Source organism: Falco rusticolus, chromosome 1 (genome assembly GCF_015220075.1).
Source record: "Falco rusticolus isolate bFalRus1 chromosome 1, bFalRus1.pri, whole genome shotgun sequence".
NCBI lineage: Eukaryota > Metazoa > Chordata > Aves > Falconiformes > Falconidae > Falco > Falco rusticolus.
In genome coordinates this window covers 110741220-110765125 of record NC_051187.1, presented here as the reverse complement: position 1 = coordinate 110765125, position 23906 = coordinate 110741220, and the positions used below count along the sequence as shown (strand labels likewise).

The 23906-nt window shown below is 35.7% G+C and overlaps 1 protein-coding gene across 4 annotated transcripts in view; it reads right to left on the bottom strand.

Moving 5' to 3' along the window:
- The window catches only part of LRBA (LPS responsive beige-like anchor protein), a 411738-nt gene that overhangs the window by 340686 nt on the left and 47146 nt on the right, over positions 1–23906 (bottom strand). For all 4 annotated transcript variants that reach the window (XM_037396311.1, XM_037396332.1, XM_037396323.1 and 1 more), the window contains 17 exons: positions 23079–23200; positions 22848–22974; positions 21525–21644; positions 21064–21210; positions 20024–20221; positions 19233–19366; positions 17867–17975; positions 17591–17743; positions 16418–16586; positions 14429–14508; positions 12833–12895; positions 10956–11053; positions 8691–8783; positions 7765–7873; positions 7143–7224; positions 5331–5454; positions 4920–5112 (listed from right to left, as the gene is read on the bottom strand). In XM_037396311.1, coding sequence (XP_037252208.1) covers positions 4920–5112; positions 5331–5454; positions 7143–7224; positions 7765–7873; positions 8691–8783; positions 10956–11053; positions 12833–12895; positions 14429–14508; positions 16418–16586; positions 17591–17743; positions 17867–17975; positions 19233–19366; positions 20024–20221; positions 21064–21210; positions 21525–21644; positions 22848–22974; positions 23079–23200 — 2121 coding nt within the window. The remainder of the gene's footprint in view (positions 1–4919; positions 5113–5330; positions 5455–7142; positions 7225–7764; positions 7874–8690; positions 8784–10955; positions 11054–12832; positions 12896–14428; positions 14509–16417; positions 16587–17590; positions 17744–17866; positions 17976–19232; positions 19367–20023; positions 20222–21063; positions 21211–21524; positions 21645–22847; positions 22975–23078; positions 23201–23906) is intronic.

Sequence of the window (23906 nt, the reverse complement as noted above, 5' to 3'; positions counted from 1 at the left end):
AGATGAGAATCAATGCTCTCTTCAAGTCATCTTTGCTTAGGAAGACTTTCCCATAGCTCTTTGCCTCTTTATGCATCAGTTCTTTCTACTGCAAATGTTTCCCATTTTTGGTACTTTTGGGACCTCTGGCACTTCTCAATCAGAAGCAAATCCCTATTACACTCTTCTTTTAAGAATTCTGGGCAGCTTCCTCTACCCAGCTGATCCTGTTCTTTCCTGCTTCAAAAATTCTCAGTTTACCCTGCTCACTCTATTCCTATCCCCTATTTCACATTTTTCTTTCAGTCTGAATTAGTCAAATGTTAGCATTCTGCAGCTTTATTCGTGACGTCCCACTCAAACTGAGTGAATAATGAGATTGAGTAGCTCCCCATTAACCATACATGCTGTATGCATAAAGAGCCCATCAGTGGTACAGATCCCTCCTCACAACCATTCTGTCTGCTGAATAATGAAAATAACTTTCTTCTCAGAGGCATTGATAAGGAAAAGCCTTCCCACACACCTACTATAAAGCTGTAACAAGGCAACACCTAGAAAAGGTGAAGGATTCTGTCATAACCACAATCTTGAAGGGTACACCTTAAAAGGAGGCTGCACATTCCAACCTCCAACTTCCTTCTGCTCCCCGTAAATCAGGTGATCCCCCTGAAAACCATTTCTATCTCTAATAAGCACTGTTTTTTTAATTAAAAAACTATTTAGACCATTAAGAATGAACCCCATATTTAAGTATTTCAAGTGTGCTGCTTAAGCTGCACCTCCCCCAGCCTTGCTTCATTGATCTGTTGGGCATCGCACAACTGAAAATCAAAAACCTGCAGTATCACAGTGACCCTCTTGGCTAGCTACCTCTGCTGCCCCTCAGGGCCATGCAGACGTTTTTCAGGGGACCAAAGAACATCTGAAGCCTTCAAAATGCCCTAGAGCTAAAAATGCCCACATGTAACATCATGGGAGACTCTACCTTCTTCAAGATAGGCAGCAAAAACGGAGACAAAACTGTCCTCAATAACTCATGAACACCAATGGGATTTAGAGTCAAGAGATCCCAATAGCTTGTTACCTTCTAAATCTAGAGTCACGTTCACTTCTCTGCAAATTAGTTTTTAAATTGCCATTGTATATTAAGTCCTCCACCATCTAATCTTTGCTGCTTTTGCCAGTTTTCCCTCCCCTGATAGTGACAAAAATCAGGCAAAAATAACACAAGTAAATGTTACGTACACCTTTTTTTTTCTTTCCCCCTCCTGTATTAAATGAACAAGGCACCAAAGAACATACAATTTCACTTAACACTCAATGTTTATTACAACTACACTTCTTAGACTGAAAACTAACAATTATTTAGAAACACATCATATGTTAAAGTCAGAGTACTAACATTTTAAGATTATACTACCTCTCATTCAGATCAGTGAACAAAGTATTTCCAATTATACAGCAATAAACCTGTAGCTTATACATATTAACATTTCTGTGTCTTAGTCCAGGAAAATTTCTTGAGCCACTAAAAAAACACATCAGAATTTATCCCAAATATCTTCTCTTTAACTAAATCACATGGTAACATGAAGCAACTTTTAAAGTAGTAAAATATACTTAAGGGCCTGAGATAAGCAAATGTTAGTTCTTCCCAGCAGCTTAAAACATTCATATAATTTAGGAGTGTATTGTACTGTCTAAATCATTATATTCTTTTAACACTCGGTGAAGCCGAAAGGTCAAAAAGGCAAGTTGTCCAGCATTCTTTACTTGTTTCCTATTATTAACCCCAAACTCATTGGTCCTTTTTACACAGTAACATGGCTAGACAGATAAAATCTAAGGCCTAGCTAGTATGGTTACGCTGTTCAAAAAACAGAAGTTCTTAGATGCTTTCATAAATTCAGCACTGGCCAGTTAGAACAAACTAGAGTGGCGATTTAATATTTTCATTAACGTTTATTGAACTAGAAGCCACAGATTAAACACCTTTGTATACACTGTGTTAATACTTGGAAAACATCAAAAAATATAATATGGAAATGAACAAAATACATGAGTAATACTATGAAATTTGGCTTTAAAAAGGTTACACACAGCTTCTAAGTTCTGGGTGCTAGTAAACCAATGTAGTGCAATTATGCTACAAAGCCATTGCTGCTTATAAAACGTTGTGCAGCTGTTGGAGGAGAGGGTTACAGTGACAAACAGCTTCCCTGCTACAAAGGTGGCAGGAAATCTATCAAACTGGACAATAAAATTGCAATTGAGTTTCTTTGGCTTTTTATAGCAGCTGCATGTATCTTGATGTGTAGCTCTGCAAAACCTATCCAATTCTGTAACACTAGTCCTTTATGTACTAGTTCTTTATCATAGAATGGTGTTATAAATTAGTGGCAAGAACAGCGCAAAGGGTTGTAAAAAGGAAAAATAAGCAGTAACCCAATACAATTAGAGATGAAATAATAAAAACACAAATTGGTTATTCTCTTAGCAATGTTAAGGAAATACTTTTGTTCCCATAATTCCCACATTACTTTGAAAGCATGCTAGAAATCAAAAACTTCTGAGATGCACTTAGCATCAAACAATTTGCCCACTGAATTACGTCTACACTATGTTATGTGTGAATCTATATGAATCTCAATATTGGTATAACAGGATACAAGAATATTCAAAACAAGCAAAATTAGAGGGATTAAAAATTCATTATCATTAGATATTAATATCAGTTTATAAGGACATTTTCAAGTGATTAATAAAGCTTTACCATGAAGAGCTTTTCTGTAATTTATCCACTTATGCTTATGTAATTAAAAGGTAGTTATATTGCCAGTTGAATAATTGCATGTATTATTTATAAAAAGTACAAATGGCAAATGCATAATAAAGGGAAAAAATCCAATTTTAAAATCCTCGATTACTGCATCATCATTCATATCACTATTGTTAAGGTAGTTTCTGGGTGCCTTTGTTGTTTAATAATTTTCATTTAGGCTTCTGGAAGCGGACAATCTTAGCAGCAACGGCCAAATAAACTGAACTTTACGATTCCTTCAAAATTACACCACCGCTCTGCTGCTACTTCTGTCCACACTCACACGCTTTTACCCTTGCCATGGTAAAACTCCGTCTGAAATAGGTTGGAAGAACAAGTAGTCCTTACATACTGAACAGAAAGCCAACAAAGTTAGGCTTGGGAAAACTGATACTGGAAGTTACTTCTACAACCAAGGATACCTCACCACGCCAGAAACCAAATTGAGAAACACAGAGAGTAAAGCATGTAATTTTCTCTTTCACTACAGTACTGCACAAAAAAATACAGCCTTTTGAAAAAAACACCAGCCAAAAGTAACATTACCTGTACCTCAATTTTTTCAATATTTTCTAAAACTGTGGGGTCTTTCTTAACACTTGGCTGTAGCATCACAATAGAAATATTTGGTTTTCCCTCTATGACCTCTAGGCCATTGATTAGCCACATTAAGTCACTAACGATAATGACCAAAAATCCACATAATCATTTTGACATAGAAACTACTTAAATGAGATTTCTGATATTACGTTATCTAACAAAAAGAATTTAAGAGTAGAAAGAACTAAAGCTTATAAGATAACATGTTCGACAATTTTTAAATTCAGTACACCAAAGCTCCACATAACTGAGGCAGAAAGGTGGCCTTCCTTCACTCACCTCTCCACCCTTCCCTGGGGCAGTTACCCAGCAATCACACAAATGCTTTGAATTATGCCAGTTTCTATAAAAGCACGTTAGGGATCTTTACTCTGACTACAGCTTGCCATCGTACAATCTAATCCACTCACGCCCTCTGCATCTTGGGGAAAAGTGAGGAAACAGGATTTCTGAAGACTGCAGAGCTAACTCAAAAGAAGATTAAGGACATTTCAACAAATAAAACGGGATCTCTACGAGGGTTGAAGTTTGGCCCTGGATTCTTTGCACCTGGATTCCATTTAGCTAAGTGATTATTTAATGATATTATTTCACACAGTTATTATATAGATTTCTACATTTGTCTCCCCATAGCCCTATAATCCACCATCAAGCTATGAATGTGATAAACAGAACTGCAAAACCACAGTATTCTTGCTGTCTACAGACCGACTGTTTTTGAGAAGAAAATTCATACAAATGAAGGACCTCAGAAATGCTAACAATTCCTTAGAACCATAAAGTGACCTTAAGAATTCACAGATGTTCTTTTCACACTGTTAAGTTTCACATATTTAGAAATACAGAATTTGCAATTTAATTGACTTTAAGTAAGTATTTCTGATAAACCAAAATATGAGGCCATACCAGCCTCACACTTTTGTTCAGAATAAGGCAGGGCAGTTCTCTTTTATACAACCGTGCCTTGGTTCGCAGATCCACTAATAATTTTTATGATATAATTCCGGTTGTTACAACCCAAAAATCAGAAGAGTAAAGGGTAATAGTTTCATTCGTACTGAGGATATGTGTTCGCACCCTGTACTCTGCGACAGCTTAACAGCTGAAGCGTTCGTCTCAACTTGGACTTCTTTGCTTTTCACTTTTGTTTTGTTTTACAGCCTTTTGATGTTACTAAAAGGTATTTTTGTTTATGAATAGATATGGTGCGCCACCTTGTGTTCATGTCATTATCAAAAAGCAAAACCAGCACTAAATTTTCTCCTAAACGCTCCTGAAATTTATCTCATTTTTGAAAATATGTGCCACTTTCAATATAAACTAATACTACTACAATCTGAGCAACAACAAAAAATTGTCAACTAGAAAGTTATGCTCAGCAACAGATATAAACAAGAGGCTTTTATTTAACTACTGATCCTCATTCAAGACTATCTCACTATATGATACAGTGCTTTAAGGCTCTAAATCTAATTACACAGCATAATAAAATTTCCCGACTATTTCAGACACTCACCTTTGAATGTGTGATTGACAATGTATCCACCCAAACACGCCAGCCACCCCATTCATATTTGATTGCATGGTAGAGCAAAATTCGAAATACAGTATACACCATCTCAGTTATCTTCTGTTCCTCAGAAGTCTTCGGATTAAAACAGCAAAGGGAAAGCATCCACTCCTGCCAAACGGAGCACTGCAACAAACTCCTGCAAAATACACACGTGTTATCTAATCAAATTTCAAAATATATCTTAGAAATATACATCAGCTAAGTCAGGAATTCAACATGTTTAGAACAATTGCTATGTACTAGAGTATCGAATTTTCCAAATAGCAAAGAAACCACATCTGCTTAATGAGTCTAATTTACTAGAAGACCTTGTTACTTGCTTCGTATACATGTGCATATAGCAAGCTATCTTACCTCCTATTTTCTCTGCTGTTATTAAAAAGTTTAATCATATCTGAAAGAAAGGCTCGCCGAACCTCCAGAGTTTCTGAACACTGTGGAGAATTACGTAGCAGGATTGCAATAACCTTCAAAATCTCTGTAAAACAGTTCATGAACAACGAAGCATTAGTACTAAACACAGCATAAGATAGAGGACATATTCCAATATTGTTTGTACAAGAAAAGTGATGCTACATAAAGAAGTTTTATACTGAGAAAAAAGCACATCTCTATTTGAGTAGAAGGTTTAAATAATACAAATCCCTTCCTCCAAGACTTCTCAAATCTGGTCACCATCAGGGGGATTTGCAGACCTATACAGCTGAAGAAAATGGAATCCAAGTTCAATTATTCTGTATTTCTGTTTGAATTATCAGGTTTATGCAACACCAATCTTACTGCATGACAAATGACAAGCTATCAGAATCTGTCAGAACCTTTTTCAAGGAAGTTCACATAATATGATGTATCTATTACAAAATCAATATATGAGAAAAATGCATAGATTTTGCTCTACTTTAATAATACTGAATTTTTGAAGAATGAACAACTTTGGATTATACTTTACAATTTGTTACAAAAAAAAAAGTTTGAGAAAAAGGACAAAACCCTCCCGACATAAAATTTTATCTCTTATAAGCATAATGTTTCCTGTGTTTTTAGAAGACAGTCAAAATTGCGAGTACATGCCACTTTTTGAAGCAGTGGGGCAGCCACTGTTCTTGTTACTTTAAAAAAAAGTTGACATTGTAAATGAATTAGGGTGCAATTTGAACATGGTCACTGTGATCTTCAGTTCACATTGTACAATTTCTTTAAGAAGATAAATTCCTTATCCAATATTAGCACTGATCTTAAAAAGGTCCTCTAGAAATCGCTCTTCCTGCTAGACCTAGATAGTTCCAGACTCATACTTCACAGTACAAATAATCTGTATTAACCACAGCAGTGACTCCCAACTTAAAAAAAAAATCTTAAGAGAAAGTAACAGAAATGTCTTCACATCTCTTGCTTCATACAGATTTACCAGAAGGCAAATGGCATACTGCAACTGGTTTTCTTTCCTCTGTATCTGCTTTGCTTTCCTTTCTCTTTCCCCACTTGCCACAAGAAGCAAACCCACAACTATGACCTACATTGAATCACAAAGCAGCTATGAAAATGAAAAATCTATTATTTCTCCAGAAAAAAAATTAACTCCAAAAGCTATCATAAGACCGTTGTATTATAAGCAGAGCACATCAATAATGCATATGATTCAGTAAAGGAGATCAGTACTGTCTCTTAGTTCAAGAGACTAGATCTAAAGTTTCATATCAAGGTATTTCCCATAAAGTAGGCTAACCAAAACAGCGAGCAGATACATTTCTCCTACTTTCCATCTAGTATTGTCATACTGAATGTAATATAAGATGAAGGCTGTTTCCATGTTTCAGGTAATTTAGTCTGACATCACTAAATAATGCAATCAGAATTTTGCAGGAACCTTAACATGTATTAAATCAAAGTATCCTGTGCATGGAAGTCTTGAAAAACCATTTCCTAACATGACTGCACAGCCAAAAATGGTGAGTTATGAACTACATACACATTTAGACATGTAAAACCTCTTTCAAAAGCTATAGAGACATACTTCCTAAATAACTCCAACTAAATGCACATTATCTTTCCTTTTTTATGAAAGCATGTGAAACAGATCAGAATTAAGACTGGTGGATGTAATTAATAAGCTTTTTAGAGCAAATTTTTCATATGGTAGCACTTGGAAACATGTATCATTCTTACGAGGATTTTGTATCTTCACTGTTGAATCTGGGTCAGGATGTTGTTTATGTATCACTTGAGTGCAAATCTGTTCAGTCAGAATCTAGCAAGAAAGAAGAAGATGCCATATCAATGTTCATAAAGACAGCTCACTGAAAAATAGTTGGATACATCCTTCATACAGCACCATCGTTATTTCTCCAGGGTTCCAAAAATTAACCAAAACCCCATTTGTCTAACTTGATAATGTATTTCATCCTGTACCTAAAATTTTACTCTAAACTATTTTTTTTTGCTTTCTCTTAAGCAGACACTGTTATTTTAAGTACAGTGGAAGAGAAACCTGAATCTAACCAAAACAATCATCATAAGGCAAGATCATTGCTATAGTAAAATATGAGTGTCTGCTCGAGACATTCAGGTTACTCATAATCTAGAATTGTTCATAATAAGCATCACCAAATTGGGGCAGGGGGAGGGGGGAAAATCTCAAGTAGTGAGCTTTGGAAAAAAGCAGCACTCAGCTGCATCACACTAAGGTTTAATGTCATCTGGAACATATCAACACAAATATGTAAGCAATTTTCTAACATGTCTTACAAGTAATTAGGAAGATTGGATCCTAACTACAGTATATTACTACCTCAAATAGGACATTGTATGTGGTCATGGTGATTAAGCTTGTCTGAAGCATCAGCCTTTCAGCCAACAAAGAGAACAATCCATGTCCAAGCATGACTTCAGCTTTTCTCCTAAAATAGTACAGAAAGATAAAATTCAACTTGCTTTAGGGGAAAAAAAAGCTTCAACAGTGTGCCCCAAGAAATATGAAATCACTGGAAACATCTTTTTCATTTTTTCCCTTGTCTTTCACTTTTCATTAAGGAAAAGGGCGACGATTCAAATTCTGAAAGGATAAGTCACTTGCTGAAGACAGACAGACGACAGCTAACTTTCTTCCATAAATGCAGTCTACCCATCCGCAGGCCCAAGAAGCTGGAACACACCCACAGGGATTTCTTGATAAACACTAAGGAAAGGGCATCTTTGTCCTCGTTTCACTCAAAAATACAACCATGGACAGCGATCTCACTAGTTACCTACTATTGTAGTCAACTTGTGACATATTAGATTTAGTTCTCAGTAAGTAACATGGGGTTCAATCTCAGCAGTCTAATTCTTGCTACTGATTTCTGTGGAATTATGGAAAAAGACAACTTTAAAAAGCAAGTAGCCGTACTGCAAGTATTAAATGAACCTGGTAAGGAAGTGATAATGCCTGGACGCTAGCTGCCAGTAACAAGTAATTCCATTCCACCATATCAGAAATGTATTAGTGACAAACAAATTGAAGGTTACTTGAAGAATAGTAGCTTCTATTCAGTGAAGCGTATTTACTCACTAACCTCCAGTACAGCTTTTTTTACTGTACAAATAGATACATATACATACACCATGGCATATATGTGTAAAAACCTACCTTTTTTCCTTCGGGGGGGGGGGGGGGGGGGGGGGGGGGGGGGGGGGGGGAGAGGTGGGGCTTGTTTTAGGACCTAAATCAATACTTACTTTGGAGCAAGATGCTTTAAGAAATATCCCATCACTTTTAGAGCTTGCACCCTGATGCCTTCACTTTGTGATGCTAAAAGCTTGTAGACAACCCTAAGTAGAGAAAACACAAAATAGTGTTTTCTAAAATAGTCAAAATACAAATTTATTTGCAGTCTACTGCAGTTAATTTTTCATTCCAAAAATTGCTGTGTATCTGAGCTTAATTTAAAAGAACGACTATTAAAAGTCCACAAAAAACAGCATGACATTTCTCTTAACAGCACAAGAGTGTTTGAATTCACATTTTATAATTACATTTAGAGATTTTTAATTTAATCTAAATATCTCTCAAATACCAATACATAAAACATGCTGTGAAAGGCTGCTGCAGTTCCTATTTTGAGAACTGTCTTAATCTGATATTTTACCCAGAAAACTAAGCAAGCAACTTTTTAGTATAAATGTGGCTGGATAGGAATAGCCCTGTATGGAGGGGGATTTATTACTAGCCCTAATATTTGACATCTGTGTATTCTATTGCTCCCTGAGGAGGGATAATGACATCGAGTCAGGAGACATTCTTCTCATTTCACCTACACTGGTTTCTGCTCTTCACCTCCTTACGATTATGCTCTACACCCATTTATGATTTTTCCACTGGAAGGTGTAAGAACAAAGCTAAAGGGAGCTAGGAGCATGTTTGTAGTGAAGTACTAGACCTGACTAGCTGAACAGTTCTAGCTGAAGTTTTGCCAAGAAAGAAAACGAGAGTGTAACAAAAACAGCAAGGAAAGTGTCCATGTAACTGATGAAAGTCTAGTAAATTAATAAATAATTGGAAGTACAGTTTACAGTGGGAAGTGTCCAGTAACCTTACATATATTTGACATTACCAATTCAATCTGTAATAGTACACAGATCTCATCACATGTATCTTCCACTCCCCAAATAAAATGAAATTAGACTAGCATTTAAAAATTATTTAAAAACTGCAAGTATTTATAAAGCTTTATAAAACTATTTTTAAATGTCAAGAATATTAATTAGAAAAAGCAGATGTATCAATAAGCATACAAAAACCCGTTAAGTGACTGGAGACAATACAGGAGCAAGGAACGTAACAAATGAGACAGGAAAACAAAGTGATTTCTCACTGTGGACTCACTATTCATATTGACATGACCATATACTAGTAAATAAAAAAGAAAATATCTACTGCCAGTTGTTAAATAAAAAACAAACATATTGCACTGGAGACCCAACATGACATTCAAATATTTTGTTATTTATAGTTTTTATTAGTTTCCCAAAGCATGATACATTACCATACAAATGAAGTCAAAGCTGAAGAAAATGGGTAAAAAAAAAATAATCAGCCTAGCACTAAAAGCAGAGAAAACAATTATGAACATGCCAGAATGTCGTCTCTTGAGAAAGGGCAACTGAAAAAAATGTATGTATAAATAGGGGTTAACCAATAGGTGCAACAAAATGTATGAAATGAGACTCTGCCTTTACACAGCAAGAGAATTACTACTCCACAAACCCTTCTAGGAATAGTTCTTACATTTGTTTGCCTGTTCCAATTTTTTTCCCCCACTATGTACAGGCAGGTTCATTTTAAAGTAGAGAAGTTCAATAATGTGACTACCCTCTGAGAGCCACAACACAAAATCAGAGTCATAACCTTTAGACTTTCTAGCAGATCTTCTCTTGTGCTTTTACTGTAAGTAGAATTTGCTACTTTCCCTACTTTTCTCTCACAGTGTTAAACAATATTTTTGTTTGCTGAAAAAAAGATTGTGAACAATCCATACCACAAAGTGCTAAATTTAAACAAATAAAAGGTTTCTTCTGCAAAAGTCCCATAATGCTTTACATGCTTAAAAAAAGAAAAGGAAAGAAAACTAACAAAGATCAGAAGAAACCTGAACCAATTTTTGTCAGCCCACTTTCAGTTCATATCTAAGAATGGGAGGCTAAAGACTAAGCACTAGTAGATGAAGACTTAACATCAATGTATAGACTAACTCAAATTGATCACTACCTGTTTAAGCATGACTGACAGCTTGGAAACATTAAAAAAAAAGACCTCATTGACAGTAAATCCAACATCACTTGTTGTCAAAAGAACACCCAGACACAAAAATCTCTCAAGATGAGGAGTCTAAGACTGCAACACACCCACTGATGAGGGCCTTTCAGATTTCGTGGAAATTCTAGCACGCAACATTATGGTCAAAATACTATTTCTTTTTGCCCACTTACAAAATTCAAACTTACTGTAATCCATTCCTCTGATCAAAAGCAGGGATCATAGAACCGGGATGCTCTGACATCAAAGCAACAAGTAACTGCAAGACATCCATTAGATTGTCATCCTGTTAAACAAAAGTTACATGTTTGAATTAAAAATGCATGTACGCTAGAACATGCTTTGGTTAAAAAACACACTACAAAACATTTCAAAATTATCTGGAGAGTAATAGTAAACTAAGGACCAAAAAAAATTAGGCCAGGATCAAAAGGCAAGAACAGAAGAACACACTACTGAAGTAAATACTTTATTTTCTAGAGTGAGAAGTGATACATCTGTGTCTGGGATATAAGCCTTTGACAGGGAACAGACTATTGGACTATGCTGTTTCCCTCCACACACGCTCATCTGTTTGCATGTGTGTTACCCCTTCTTTTACTGCACAGGAGCTAGAAATAAACTGCTGCACATGTTCTGGGACACAAGGTGGTGTTTAATGCAAAATCATTACTGACAAATATCCACCCCAAGGAAAAAACAAAAACCAAACATACCACCACCTGCCATAGACAACATTTAAAACAGGTATTCAAGCTTAGTAAATTTTTCCACACTATTAGCCTAAAGCACTCTAAACAACAGTTTATTAATTTGTTCGAAGTTAATCGGAATTAAAATAATAAGCTACAAAGTAGCAAAATGCAGCCGTTGTCTTTTCCCATTCTTTGTGGTATTAAAATGAAAGTTTATTTTAAAAAATACCAACCCATTTCCCAACACGTCGGAACAGTCAGATTCTTTCTCTATTAGACCGGTTTTACACCCCTTGAACAATTGTATTCACCCGACAATATTAACTTGCATTACAGGTGCTGTCACTGGTGAACAAGTCCTGTAAAAAGGCTGAATTTTACTTTTTTCGTTGATGTTTTTCTGAATTTACAGCTAGATACCTAATTCTGTGGGATTCAGCATTCATTGATCTTTTAGACTTGACCACACAAACTGCTAAAATAGTGAAAATGTCACCCCCTCATGTGAAGACTATATAAAGCTTCTCCTATTTTGGTTTACTTTTACACGTTACCAAGACTTACTTTGTATACCTCCATATAAAGTAGAATCAAATTTCTTGACCATGGTACCACCAAGTAGTAGCAACCAGCCCACAGAATAAAAGGAAAACATATAGGTGTAAACAAAAGAAGAAAAAAAAACCTCATACTGCTTGAAATGAAGTTCAATTAATTCCTTATTTTACCCATTTCAAGCACCCTTACAGAGATGAGATCAGTTAGATTTATGTCCCCATTTCCCTTGTCTTTGATGTTGCATCTGGCATAAAGTGCCTTTTCCTGGTGCTAAAATATGAAGATGCAGATGTATCAGTGGTAACCAACATTTTCTCCCAATTAAGTTTATATGCTTCTCTTAGATGCCATTAACATACATCTTTATTTTTTAATGCATGTTTTCAATTTTACTGCTTTATTTAAGAAGCAAAATAAAAAGGAAAGAAAAAACAAAACAAAAAATATTACTTAGGCAGCATAAAACAAGGTTTTGTCTTTTTTTTTTTTTTTTTTTTTTTTTTTTTTAAGTCAGTCTCACCATCTGTTTCTCCTGCTTGGTAAATCGGTTTGCAGAACAACATAAGAAACCATTTTGACTTACTGGCTTAATGAACTTCAATCTAACATTGAACATAGTGCTTAAATCACTGCAGGAATATTGGCAATTCAGTACACCACACTAAAGAGTTGGACAATGTCTGCTACTTCCTCTACAGAGCCCTCTTGTGGCACAAAGAAGGTAATATTTGAAAAAATTCAAATATTTGGTGGTCACAAACAGCAGCAGTAGCACACCACTCCTGCCACACACACCCCAAGTTAAAGATTACCTCATGTATGGTGAGCAGATAATTGAGGATAGCCTGCAATTCGTCTTCTTTTATTCCATAGTCCTTTAAAAACAATCAGGTTTTAATTATCATCCTTCAAGTACAAAAGTACTGTTCCCAAAAGAGCATTACAAACATTACAGACAAAGCATGTCCCACAAGACAAATTTGTTTTCCCTTGGTACTATAATAGCTTCATAGCTGGAAGCTAGCTTTTTCCCTGCCCAAAAAATACCCACTGAAAGTTATAAAAGTGCTTCAAGACAACTCCAAAAAAGGCATAAAAATTAGCAATATACTAATATAGTACATGAAATTGTTAGAGTAACACATGTTAAATGATAAAGACAATTTGAACTCAGAGCTTCCTATTAATGGAAAAGTTAAGGTAAAAAGAAGGATTTAAAAGTAGACCTGGATGTTTCATTATAAGCCTGTGAGCTATGCCTACAGCTGAGTTTACACTTCCTGTTTTCCACTGCAGAATCCTACCTTCAGTTGCTATCAACTTTGCAGATATTTAAATAATTTATGATGTCTATGTCAGGAATACGACTTGAGGTCTTTTCGGGTGAAAATAATATAAAACCTAAAAGTTTAAGAACAGGATGAGGGTAGGGAAAAGCAGCCTTCTTCATTTCTAAGGCTTTTATTTTTTAAAGCAAGTCTCGTTTCCTGAAAAGATTTTGCACCACTGTGTCCAAATAGAAAACGTGCACAAGAATCAGTCTTTTATGATGGACACGCTTTTTACTGTTCTTGTGAAACACTCTCCAAAACTGTCCAAGTTATAAATCTCTGACAGATATTTAAAATAAATAAATAAAATGAAGCTAACACTTAAAGAAAGTCCTTTAGAGTTTGACAGCTAAATTGTCCCCAATACTTCAAACTGCAGAACATCCTATTTAAAGGAAGAGTATGAGAGTCAAAAGCAGAGTTTTTCTGGTAGTTACTCTCCATACTGCTGGGGCTAAGGCTAGCAGTACAGAGAGCATACTGGTCCCTGAGCCACGCAGGGGAAAAGGAGAGAAAGGGAGGTGGATTCAAACACAGAAAAGTCAGTCTACTGAAGGGGCAGAAGGAGAGAGAGATCAGGGCTTACAATAGGAAAGGGTTAAGACGAGTCTATAAGCACAACTGCTGAATTTCAATATTCATCTAATGTCTAACGAACAGCTGTGAAACTTATTGATAGAGTAAGTCTTTCTTATGCTCCTCTGTCCTACTGGCCTACAGCCTATAATATTCAATGATGTTCTTTAGTCTATAAGCACTTCTGATGCAGGTGATAGTGTTCTTACCCAAAAAAACCAAAAATGGAATCAAATACTTATTTCCCCAGTAGTAAACATTTCTATATTAATGATCTAACAGCTTTACTTTTAATAAAAACAGCTTAAAAAAAAAGAGAAAAATTTATCTTTAGCACTGCTGTCTGTGGCAAGAGCCACAACAAAGATGCACCTGACATGGTATTTTTATTTACTTATTTGTTTACAAAGTTCAACATGCTTAATAAAAAATGCTGTATTAAAGAGTATTTCTTTATGCAAAGAAACTTAGATATCCTATCATAATTTAAAGTTGTCCTACCTTCATCACCAGTTGCTTAATGAACATCAACAAGAATGCTCGCAGAGATAAAATCTCTTTTTGAGTAGGCCGTGGTCCATCTACAAAAGAAGAAAGTAGATATATGACATGCAAATTAACAGTTGTTATTATCATAGTATGCATTTTCACGTAATGAAAAATAAAAGGCATTTTCTGGGGGAAGAGAGCACAGTTCTAAGTAAAGTTACCTTTCTTCCACTTCAGCCTACAAAACAGTAATGCATTTTAACACTGTTTATTAGCAAAATGCCCAACCCCTCCAAATTCTTTTCACGATTTTACCACTTCCTTGCAGTGTCTATGAACCTATTCCATGCAAAGACTGATATGAGAACTTTATGTCAGAATTCCCAGATTTCAGATTTTTGCAATTTACAATTGTTTTTAAGGTTCTGCTGAAGCTCAAAGGAAGAACTATATGCCATTATTACATACTGGCTATATACACAACAAAAAAAAAAAATCAATCTTCCAATCTTATATATAAAGATTACCTCGAAAGCTGTGACTTGATTTGTTAACTCAAAGTCAAAAGAACTTGGTTTTGCCATTCCTGTGTAAAGCAGACTTTCACTGAAACATTTTAAATACTCAAATACTGAGCAGTTCCCAGGAGAAGAAAGGTTAAAAAAACAGGTGCAACTAAATGTCAAAGCCAAGTAAAAGCTTTCATACAGAAAGCAAATATATTTTTAGGGATAGTTTTTACATTTGCTCATAGGTTCACAGTTCTTATGATCTTTATCATCACGGAAAAGCAAACTAACTAGCAAGTGTAAGTGATCATACAAATCTGGTTTTATGCAGTATAGGCCCACAGGCGTATTTGATTAAGAATAGTTATTTTCAATATAGATCCGTTTAGTCAATAGGCCATTAAACTGTATTAGTAAGACTATCCTACACACACACTTGCCTCAGGCTTAAGAAATCTGTTCAGAAAATAATTAAGTAAAGCTATATCTTCACTAAAAAAGGAGAACACACACATGCTTCGCTCCTTACAGGATGCAAAATACTACAAAACCACCTTTGCAACCCTCTTAACAGGAAGGGTTGGTCATTTTGAGAAGTTGCTGGCAGGAAGTTGAACATAACTGAGGAGCACTCACTCCCAGTGTATCTAGATCTCTTTCATCACATGCTTCTCTCTCTGAAATTCCAGAGCCTTTCTTTCTTCCATACAGGAGAGACAAGAGATTTTAATTAATCCTTTGCCAAGGCTGTGTGCCCAGCCCCATAAAACACAGAACAACAATTAGAAGGGTCATAAAGTCTTACTTCCCAAACAGCCTCAATTCCCTTATCCATGCCAGTTCCATCTGCACATGTTTACGTTATGCTGGTGCACGTCTCACTTCTCCCAGTTTCTTTTACAGTACGGATTTCTTAGTCATGCAGCTATTCCTTTTGCTTTTTGTCTTAGGATCAGTAAGTACTCTTGTGCTGTCTTCCGTGTCAATGACAAGTAGTAGACACCTGTTCTAAATTTCTTATTACTTTTGCCATGAGTTCACTGTCTGGATTAAGCACGCTTATTAAGCAGTTTTGCAACAAGTTCAGCTCCCTACACTTGTCAGATAGACTCAGTATGCTTGTTTTCAGCTATACCGCTATTATCAAGCACTTAAAGACTGTCCAGTACTTGAACAAGCTCCATAAAGAGACCACATTCTCAGGCACAGATTTACACTTCCAAAATCCTACCATTTCTCTGACCAGCTCTATCTAGTATTAATTCACATAGGTCTTTGATAACAGAGGATATGACTTCTTAAGAAATTTTCCATTAGATTATCAAAAAGCTTTCAAGAATATCCTATGGACAAAAGCACGCTGCTCAAACCCTTACAGTGAACCCACCCCATTAAAATACAATTCTTTTACAGTTCTATCCTACACATTGTATACAAGGGTTTTTTTTTTTTAAATAAACATCAGCTTGTTAGAGTAGAAATGAATACATACCTATGCCCTTGGGAGTTATACCACTGCGATCCTGAGGATTGACTACCCAGTAATAATATTTCAGGGTATGCATGACCAAAAGAACTGTCCCAACCCGCCGGATTGCACCATATATGTTAACCGTGCCAATGAACTCAGTAGACAGGTAAGTGTACAGGATCAGCTGAACCTACAACACCCAATCAGGAGATTAAAAATCATTATAGCAAAATTGCAGCACATCAGACAACTGCATTCTTAAATTCCATCTATTAAAATGTCTTAAAGAAATATGATTTTCTCTGCATAGCTCAGTCACAAAGCTCTTGAAACCCTTGCAATCTGATGAAAAATTTCATTTTATTTCTAAAACTATAAGTGCTGTGTTTTTTTTAAGTTGGTCCATGCTCATAGGAGCATGAGTGTATGGTATTCACACAACCACTGATAGCTGAGATAGGAAGGCACCTCTGGAGATCATCGAGCCCAACCTCTTTGTTCACAACAGTCGCAGAGGAAGTATTATAGAAAGGTGTATATTTATTATAGGCTTAAACATTTACATATCTTCTTTCCATTTTTTTTTTCTAGGAAATAAATGACTTAAATAATACTTACTAACTTCATTTAGCTGTAGCAAACAAATGTTTTACAATGACTTAAACAGTAGCATTTTTAGTGCTGTCCCAGTTTTTGAAATGCAAAACAAACCCTTACAGAGGAGGCCAAAAAACATGGCAGGAAGGTTTCAGGTAGAACTAATTGTAAAGTCTCCATCCAAGCTGTTTGCTCTCAAAGAACATAAATTCACCAAAAGTACTCTGAGGGGAATATATCAATTTCAATGAAGACTTCAAATCTCACACCCAGAACAATCTCTCCTAAAAATTGCTGGTTTTTTGCCAACTAACATATCCAAAATTCCTTCTCAGTCTTCAACACTGACTGGGTGAGGGACTGCAGAAGTCACTCCCAACTCTGCTCTACAGAACACTGCAGGTTTCCAAACTCCCTGAAAACCCTGAGAGGCTGCAAAACTTGATAGCTACATGCAGAAAAGCAGAGTCTGAAAACAGTTTCTGTATGATTCCTGCTAGGGATCCAGGACATAAAATTCTAGGAGTCCAGGTTTAGTCTCAACACTCCCAAATCAAAAGATATATCATAAGGTATCTTATGCATAAACAATTTTACCTGTGCTGGAATATGAATCCATATTGCAGGATTAAGGAGAACATGATCACACAGCTGCTTCAGTAAGGGCGCCCCGTTGTGCAAGTTGCTCAGATATTTCGCAAAGGCAAGGCAAAGTTCTAGTACAGCTCGGGTAACATGGGCTTTGGAAGACTGTAAAAGAAGATCTGCGTAAGGAAGAGCCCTGCAACAGTCTAAGAAAAGTATTTCTCTCTCAAAAAAAACCAAACCCAATAATCAAGATTAGTGTAAGACATTGAGAAAGATTTGGTTTACCTTTTCTAGGCTATAACCTATCACAAGGAAGCCCTTACAGGAAAGCATCTGTTCTTGCATAGCAATAGAGTTCTTCAACAACTCCATGATAAAAGCCAATAAAGTGGAACTGAAAAATATAATGTTTTAGTAGAGAAAAATAGTTTTAAAGGGTTACAACAAGACAAAGTATTTCCAAATAAACACTTCCATCACACAGCCCAGAAATAATTTTAACATGTTACGTAAGTGCTCAGATCAGAATTTTTAAAACTAAGAGCAAGACCAAGTTTTGAAAGCTTTAACTTCTTACTTTTAATTAACTTTCTAACTTGAAATTCTGGATTCTGAGATAACTGTGCAATAGCAAAATTCTGAAAAAACAACTCCTTGCAGAAAGGCAACAGTCAAGCATGTACTTCTCTGCTTTCTATTTCAATTTCAAAATTCTGCAAGATAGGAACAAAAGCAATTCCACTTCCTATTGCTTTCAGATGAGCAAACATTGTAAATATTTTTCTAGACACAGCTTTACTATGGGTTCAAGTTAATTCAATTCTGTACTGCTGCCAAAAGGAATGTTCGTGCCCTTTGCCTTGCGTCACAGCACTGCTGCCTATGAATTAAGACCTTAGCTGAAAATCCCACTATGCTCGGCCAGTTTGCAACTGAAACAAATCCCTGACTTGTCACATAGATGCCCAAATCTGAGCCAATTGAAGAGAGGTCCAGGAACATACAACTGGCTGAAGGAACACTGTGACCACCCCTTCTTAGCAACAATATGGATGTAGATCATCTTTTATCAGTCACAAAACTACAATTGCAATGAAACATAGAAAACTACACCAGGATTCTAAAAAGCAGTCCCTTTGCTATTAATTACGCTCTAACGTAAGAGCTCCACTGGTTTCTGTGCCTGGATGTTCAGAAATCAGACTGAGTTGAAGCAGAGTTTAGACCACAGAAACCTCTTGGCAGTAACACTGAGTAACAGTATCTTCCAAAAAGTCTAAATGTAAACAAAACAAAAAAATTCCAGGGAATGACTTCATGTAGCTGAAAACATCATCCTTCCTGGAGTTGCTCTTCAAGCCTTCCCCAGCAGATTTTTCCATGACAGGAATAAGCTCAAGAGAATTGTCTGTAATTGTTACACAAATAATTGTGAAGTAGAAATTATGTGTATATTTTGATTCTATTTAGAAACTTCGGTATAAATAAGCACATCACGTTGAGGTCCTGCCTGTAACAAGGCCACTTTTCTGTTGTTTCACATAATTCATTGCTGCACAAGACAATTTAAATGACTATGCTCCTTAATAAAGAAGTAATTTCCTTTACTTAAAGAAACAAAGAACAAAACACAGTAAGTACATAGACTCACCAAACAGTTGTGTCAACATGGTCTGATGAATATTGCCTGTAGTCCAACTGTGCAAAGAGAGGGAAAAGTACCTGCACTCCTCCAATGGAGTGTAGGGCACTTTGGATAGAATGCGTTAAGACTGCTTTCACATCCTGACAAAGAAGAATTAAGAAATATTGAAATCGCTTTCAGAAACTGTTAAAAACTGTGTTAGAAAGAGTTTGAAATCTCCTAAATATAAAAATTGTATTATTACCAATTAGAAAGAAACTGGCTGCCACAGCCACACTAAATTCCCAGTCTGGCTGACCTATTGCTTTAGATACAGTCTACAGTGTAGTTCCTCAGATCAATAGAGGAGGTAGCTTGGAAATTCTAAACCAATTCTTTAGTAATAGAAAAACTCTAGAACACCAGGAAAAGCTTCTGACAAATTAAAAGATTAAGGCATTCAAAGCCTAAGGAAGAAAAAGGTATCATATCAACGGGGCAAAGGATGGGAGATAGGCAATATCTGTAGGGGAGTGAACATAAATCAGAAATTAAGAAGGATTATTTCAAAAAAGCTAACAGTCTTTGTAATACTGACATTTTTTTGGTTGTAAATTTGATAAAATATACTTTTTTTCTTTTGATTCCTGTGCATTCACGTTAATTCAAGAAACAGGGTACGCAGCAGCAGGGACAACCCCAAAACCCCAACCTATTAACAGATCCCAGTCTTGTCCAAAACCTCGTAAAACTTGAGTTTTTAGGTTTTCAAACAGAAATAATTTGTATCCTCAAAATCTATGAAAATGTTGATATACCTGCAGCATGAGGGCATGTGGTGAATGAACAAAAATAGAAGGGTTATCCTTAGGGGATGACTCTAGACACAGCTGTGCATCCGTAGCCCTTGGATTGTACATAAAAGCAATAGCACTGGATAGTTTGCCGTCATACAGCAATAATTTATGATGTTCAGCAAGGAAGAGATCACTTTCTGCCTTGAATTTGAATGTTCCCTGGATTGGGGGCCAGAGTTGAGGAAACAAAAAAAAAAAGTAGATTACACATATTGAGAATATGGCCCAGAACACAATTATTGCCAAAAATTGACTACAACATTGCTTCTTAAATCTAGCAACATTTCAGAAAGTCTCATAAAAACATTGACTCAAAGACAATTTTACAGAATTTAAACTGCAGAATTTTTGACCCATGAAGAGTGACATTGCCAAAATGGTGGGTAATGTAAAAGAAACACATTAGCTAGGAAACAGAGTGACAGTCAGCAATGTTCACTCAGAAGGAACTGATAATTGAGAAGCAGACAGAATAGGAACCATCTTTTTTAGCGTATGTTTGTACAGCTGCTAGGGAATAACATTCTTCAATTAGTGCTCCTCAGGCTACAACAAAACAAATAATAAATCACTGCAGCAAAACTACGCCTCAGCACTAACTTCAGACATGAAAAAAACTGACTAGCACAATCAACTATAAAGCTAAATTTCTAAAACTAATACATCATATTTGGTCTGAAGTTTTCATCCTCAGTGAAAAAGTGAACCTAGCCAAAGATCAGTGGTGTCCTCCCTCTCCCAATTACCAACACTGAAATTTTGAAAAGTGAACATGAACAGAATTATTTTTTTAAGAAATGAAATAACTCAATTAATGCTTACTTGTAGTTTGTAAGGTGATACATAGGCTTATAGAAGAAATACAGAAGAGTTCAATAAAAAGATTATATGGGAAGAAGATTTCTAGAAGTACATAGAGGTGTCACAACATTCTTAAAACCCACCATAAAGAGTCTTATCAGAATTAATCTTCAGAAATTTTATAGTCAATTCTAAGTTACCTTATATCCCAAACCAAGCTGATAAATGGCAAAGATCTGAGCAGCATTGAGAGCCTCACTAAACAGGTAAACTGATGTCATTTGCCCACAAAACACTCGATTGGCATCTGCTGTTTCTGAAGAACCCAGGAAACATTTGTCAAAAGTCTGAAAATGAAACAGAACCCAGTAACAGGGTTTAATATACACTATGCAAGCAAATTATGCAAAGAAGATGCATATTACAAGGAATATCATTTTTACATGAACAAGCATTTGAGGGTCTCAGCAGACACATATTTTAAGTTCTGATATGTATAAAAGCAGAATCTACTCCTCTACCAAGAAGCTGTTGATTTTATTTCAACATTTTTTAAAAAGGTATAAAATGGGGGAGGTTTATTAAAAAAAATGGCAAAGGATAGCTATGTAATCCATTCAAGATGATCAACTATAGACATTAGTATACAGGGATTACTTACATCACTGGTGTTGACAAACCATGTTATTTCTCCATAAGACGCCAGTTCCCCATTCACATAACATCGAAGTTCACTATTCTTCCAGCGATTATAGATGTGCACTATAGTAACCATATACCACTAAATGATAAGAAAATAATTGATATAATACTATAGACACTCAAAATGGCTTATGCATTAAAGTGGGACATAGTAGAACAAATTCAACTATTTATGTGAATTAAATTAAGACCGAAAGATTTATTTTAAGTAGAAGAGATTAAGTCATTGGTGAGTTCTCTTGCATAGCTATGTCAAAGCATAATATGCCATTTTGCTACAAAAAACAGACACAGAAGCTTAAAAGATATTTATGGCATAGAACTCAAAAAATCTTCATGGCAATGCTGAACCAAATCTACACTGAAACCATGGTGTAAATAAGTCCCAAGTTGGATTACTCTTAGCATGATGGACTACTGCAAGTGTCATTCCAAAGAGCAAGGATGGCTCCAGACTGAAGACTTTCAAAGGCTGTACATGTCAAATTATCACAAACAGAATCCATATTTACAGCAAGGGATTACTGATAAGGAATTCCTGAGGAGGCCTGTTCTCCCACAAAAATGTTTACACCAGTTGCTCTAAAAACATTAGCAGAATATCTAGTTGAAAAAGGAAACATTTTCAGCATAGTATAATACCAAGTCGTCGAGCAGCCTTGAACATCAGCAACAAAATCAACTAATATTTTATAATTCTTACCTTTGAAAAAATACATTGAATAAAGCACCAAACGCAAGATGACAATTTTATGGATAACCTGAATGAACATGAAGTATAATATACTTTCAACGTTGAATCTGTTGTTCTCCCACATGTAAGATGACCAAACTCCTACGAATGGTCCTAGCTGGATTAAGAAAACTAAATGTGGCTTAGTAATCTCGCTTTCTTAAAATAACACTGAATTTGTCCACATCAAGAAAGAGGAGCCTTAGCAAAACCCTTTAGGAAAAGGAGAAGAGAATGTCTGGAGGTAGGAGAAAACACAGTATAAACAGAGAAGTTAAAAATCACAAGCCTTTTAACTTCCAAGCTGTGTATATGTACTAAAAGTTCTCCAAGAATTTACACAAGTCTCAAATTCATAAAACTTCTAGTAAACTGCATTTTCCAGCTCTTTCTTATACATTTCATAAGTAAAATCAAAAAGAAGTAAGAATTCTGAACACAAATTTGTTTTGCTCATTCCAGTATAACTGTTGTTCTACAGAAAGAACACTCCCCCTAGGCTACATTTTTAAATTCATGAAACTGAAAGGTTTTGTTATTTTTACTCACCTTTTGTGGCTTGAAATCAAATTTTACACAATGCTGGAAACCTTTTCCCTTTGATTTTATGGATGTTACAATCAAGCAGCCGCCAACAAAGTGAGCAGAATAACCAAGTCCTTTGTTTGTTCGAAAACTAACAAATTAGAACAAAATCAGCACATACGCAAATGGAAGCAGAAATCATTGAACAATTAATAGAAAGTGAAAATCAGAAATACGGTTTTACATAATACTTACCAATATAAGTAAGGCTTATCCTTATCCACATTGATATTATTTACTGGATCCATCCTTAGCCAAGTGTGGAAAGTAAATCCATTCTGGTATGGCCACTTGGCTATAGGAGGTAAGGCAATAGCCTAAAGAAAGCAAGAAGTTATTCACGTAGAAAGATCTACATCACAATAGTAACAGTACACAGCTTAAGATACACACTACAAATGTATACTGATATACAGATATACACTACAAATGTGTACAGTTTCTATATACTAAAAAAAAATCTGGTCTAACTCCTGTGCTTTATGTACTCCATTGTTAAAATATTTAATTAATCTAAATATTTAAAAACTGGTCTTTTTATCTCAAAGATTATTAACAGTAACCTACACTTCAAAAAGTAAAAGCGTTAGTGGAAGTCTTACAGCACAAAAACTCCTCAAAATGCAAATTCAAGTTGATTTGGTTTTGTGGTAGCCTGACAGAATAATCACATTTCTAAACTTATTTTCACCTAGTATTGGTATTCAGGAAAATAACTGATTATGAAAAGAAGTTGCTCACAAAAACAGAATCATACACGTTTCACTTAAGAGATTCTTTTCTCTTTTGAAACTCATATGCATGTAGCCTTCAAGTTAGAATACAACAGATTCACAAACTTTCTTAGAAGAAAGGTAATACAATCCCCACCAGCCAAAATCCTCATATCAAACACTGTGTTTAGGTTAGTTCTAAAGTTCTTAAGTTATAAACTGTGTGGCAGGACCCTAGGACCCTTTGTTTCAAACAGTCTGGTTTTATTGTGTGCAGGTTGGGGGGGGTTCGGAGTTTTGGTTTTGGGTT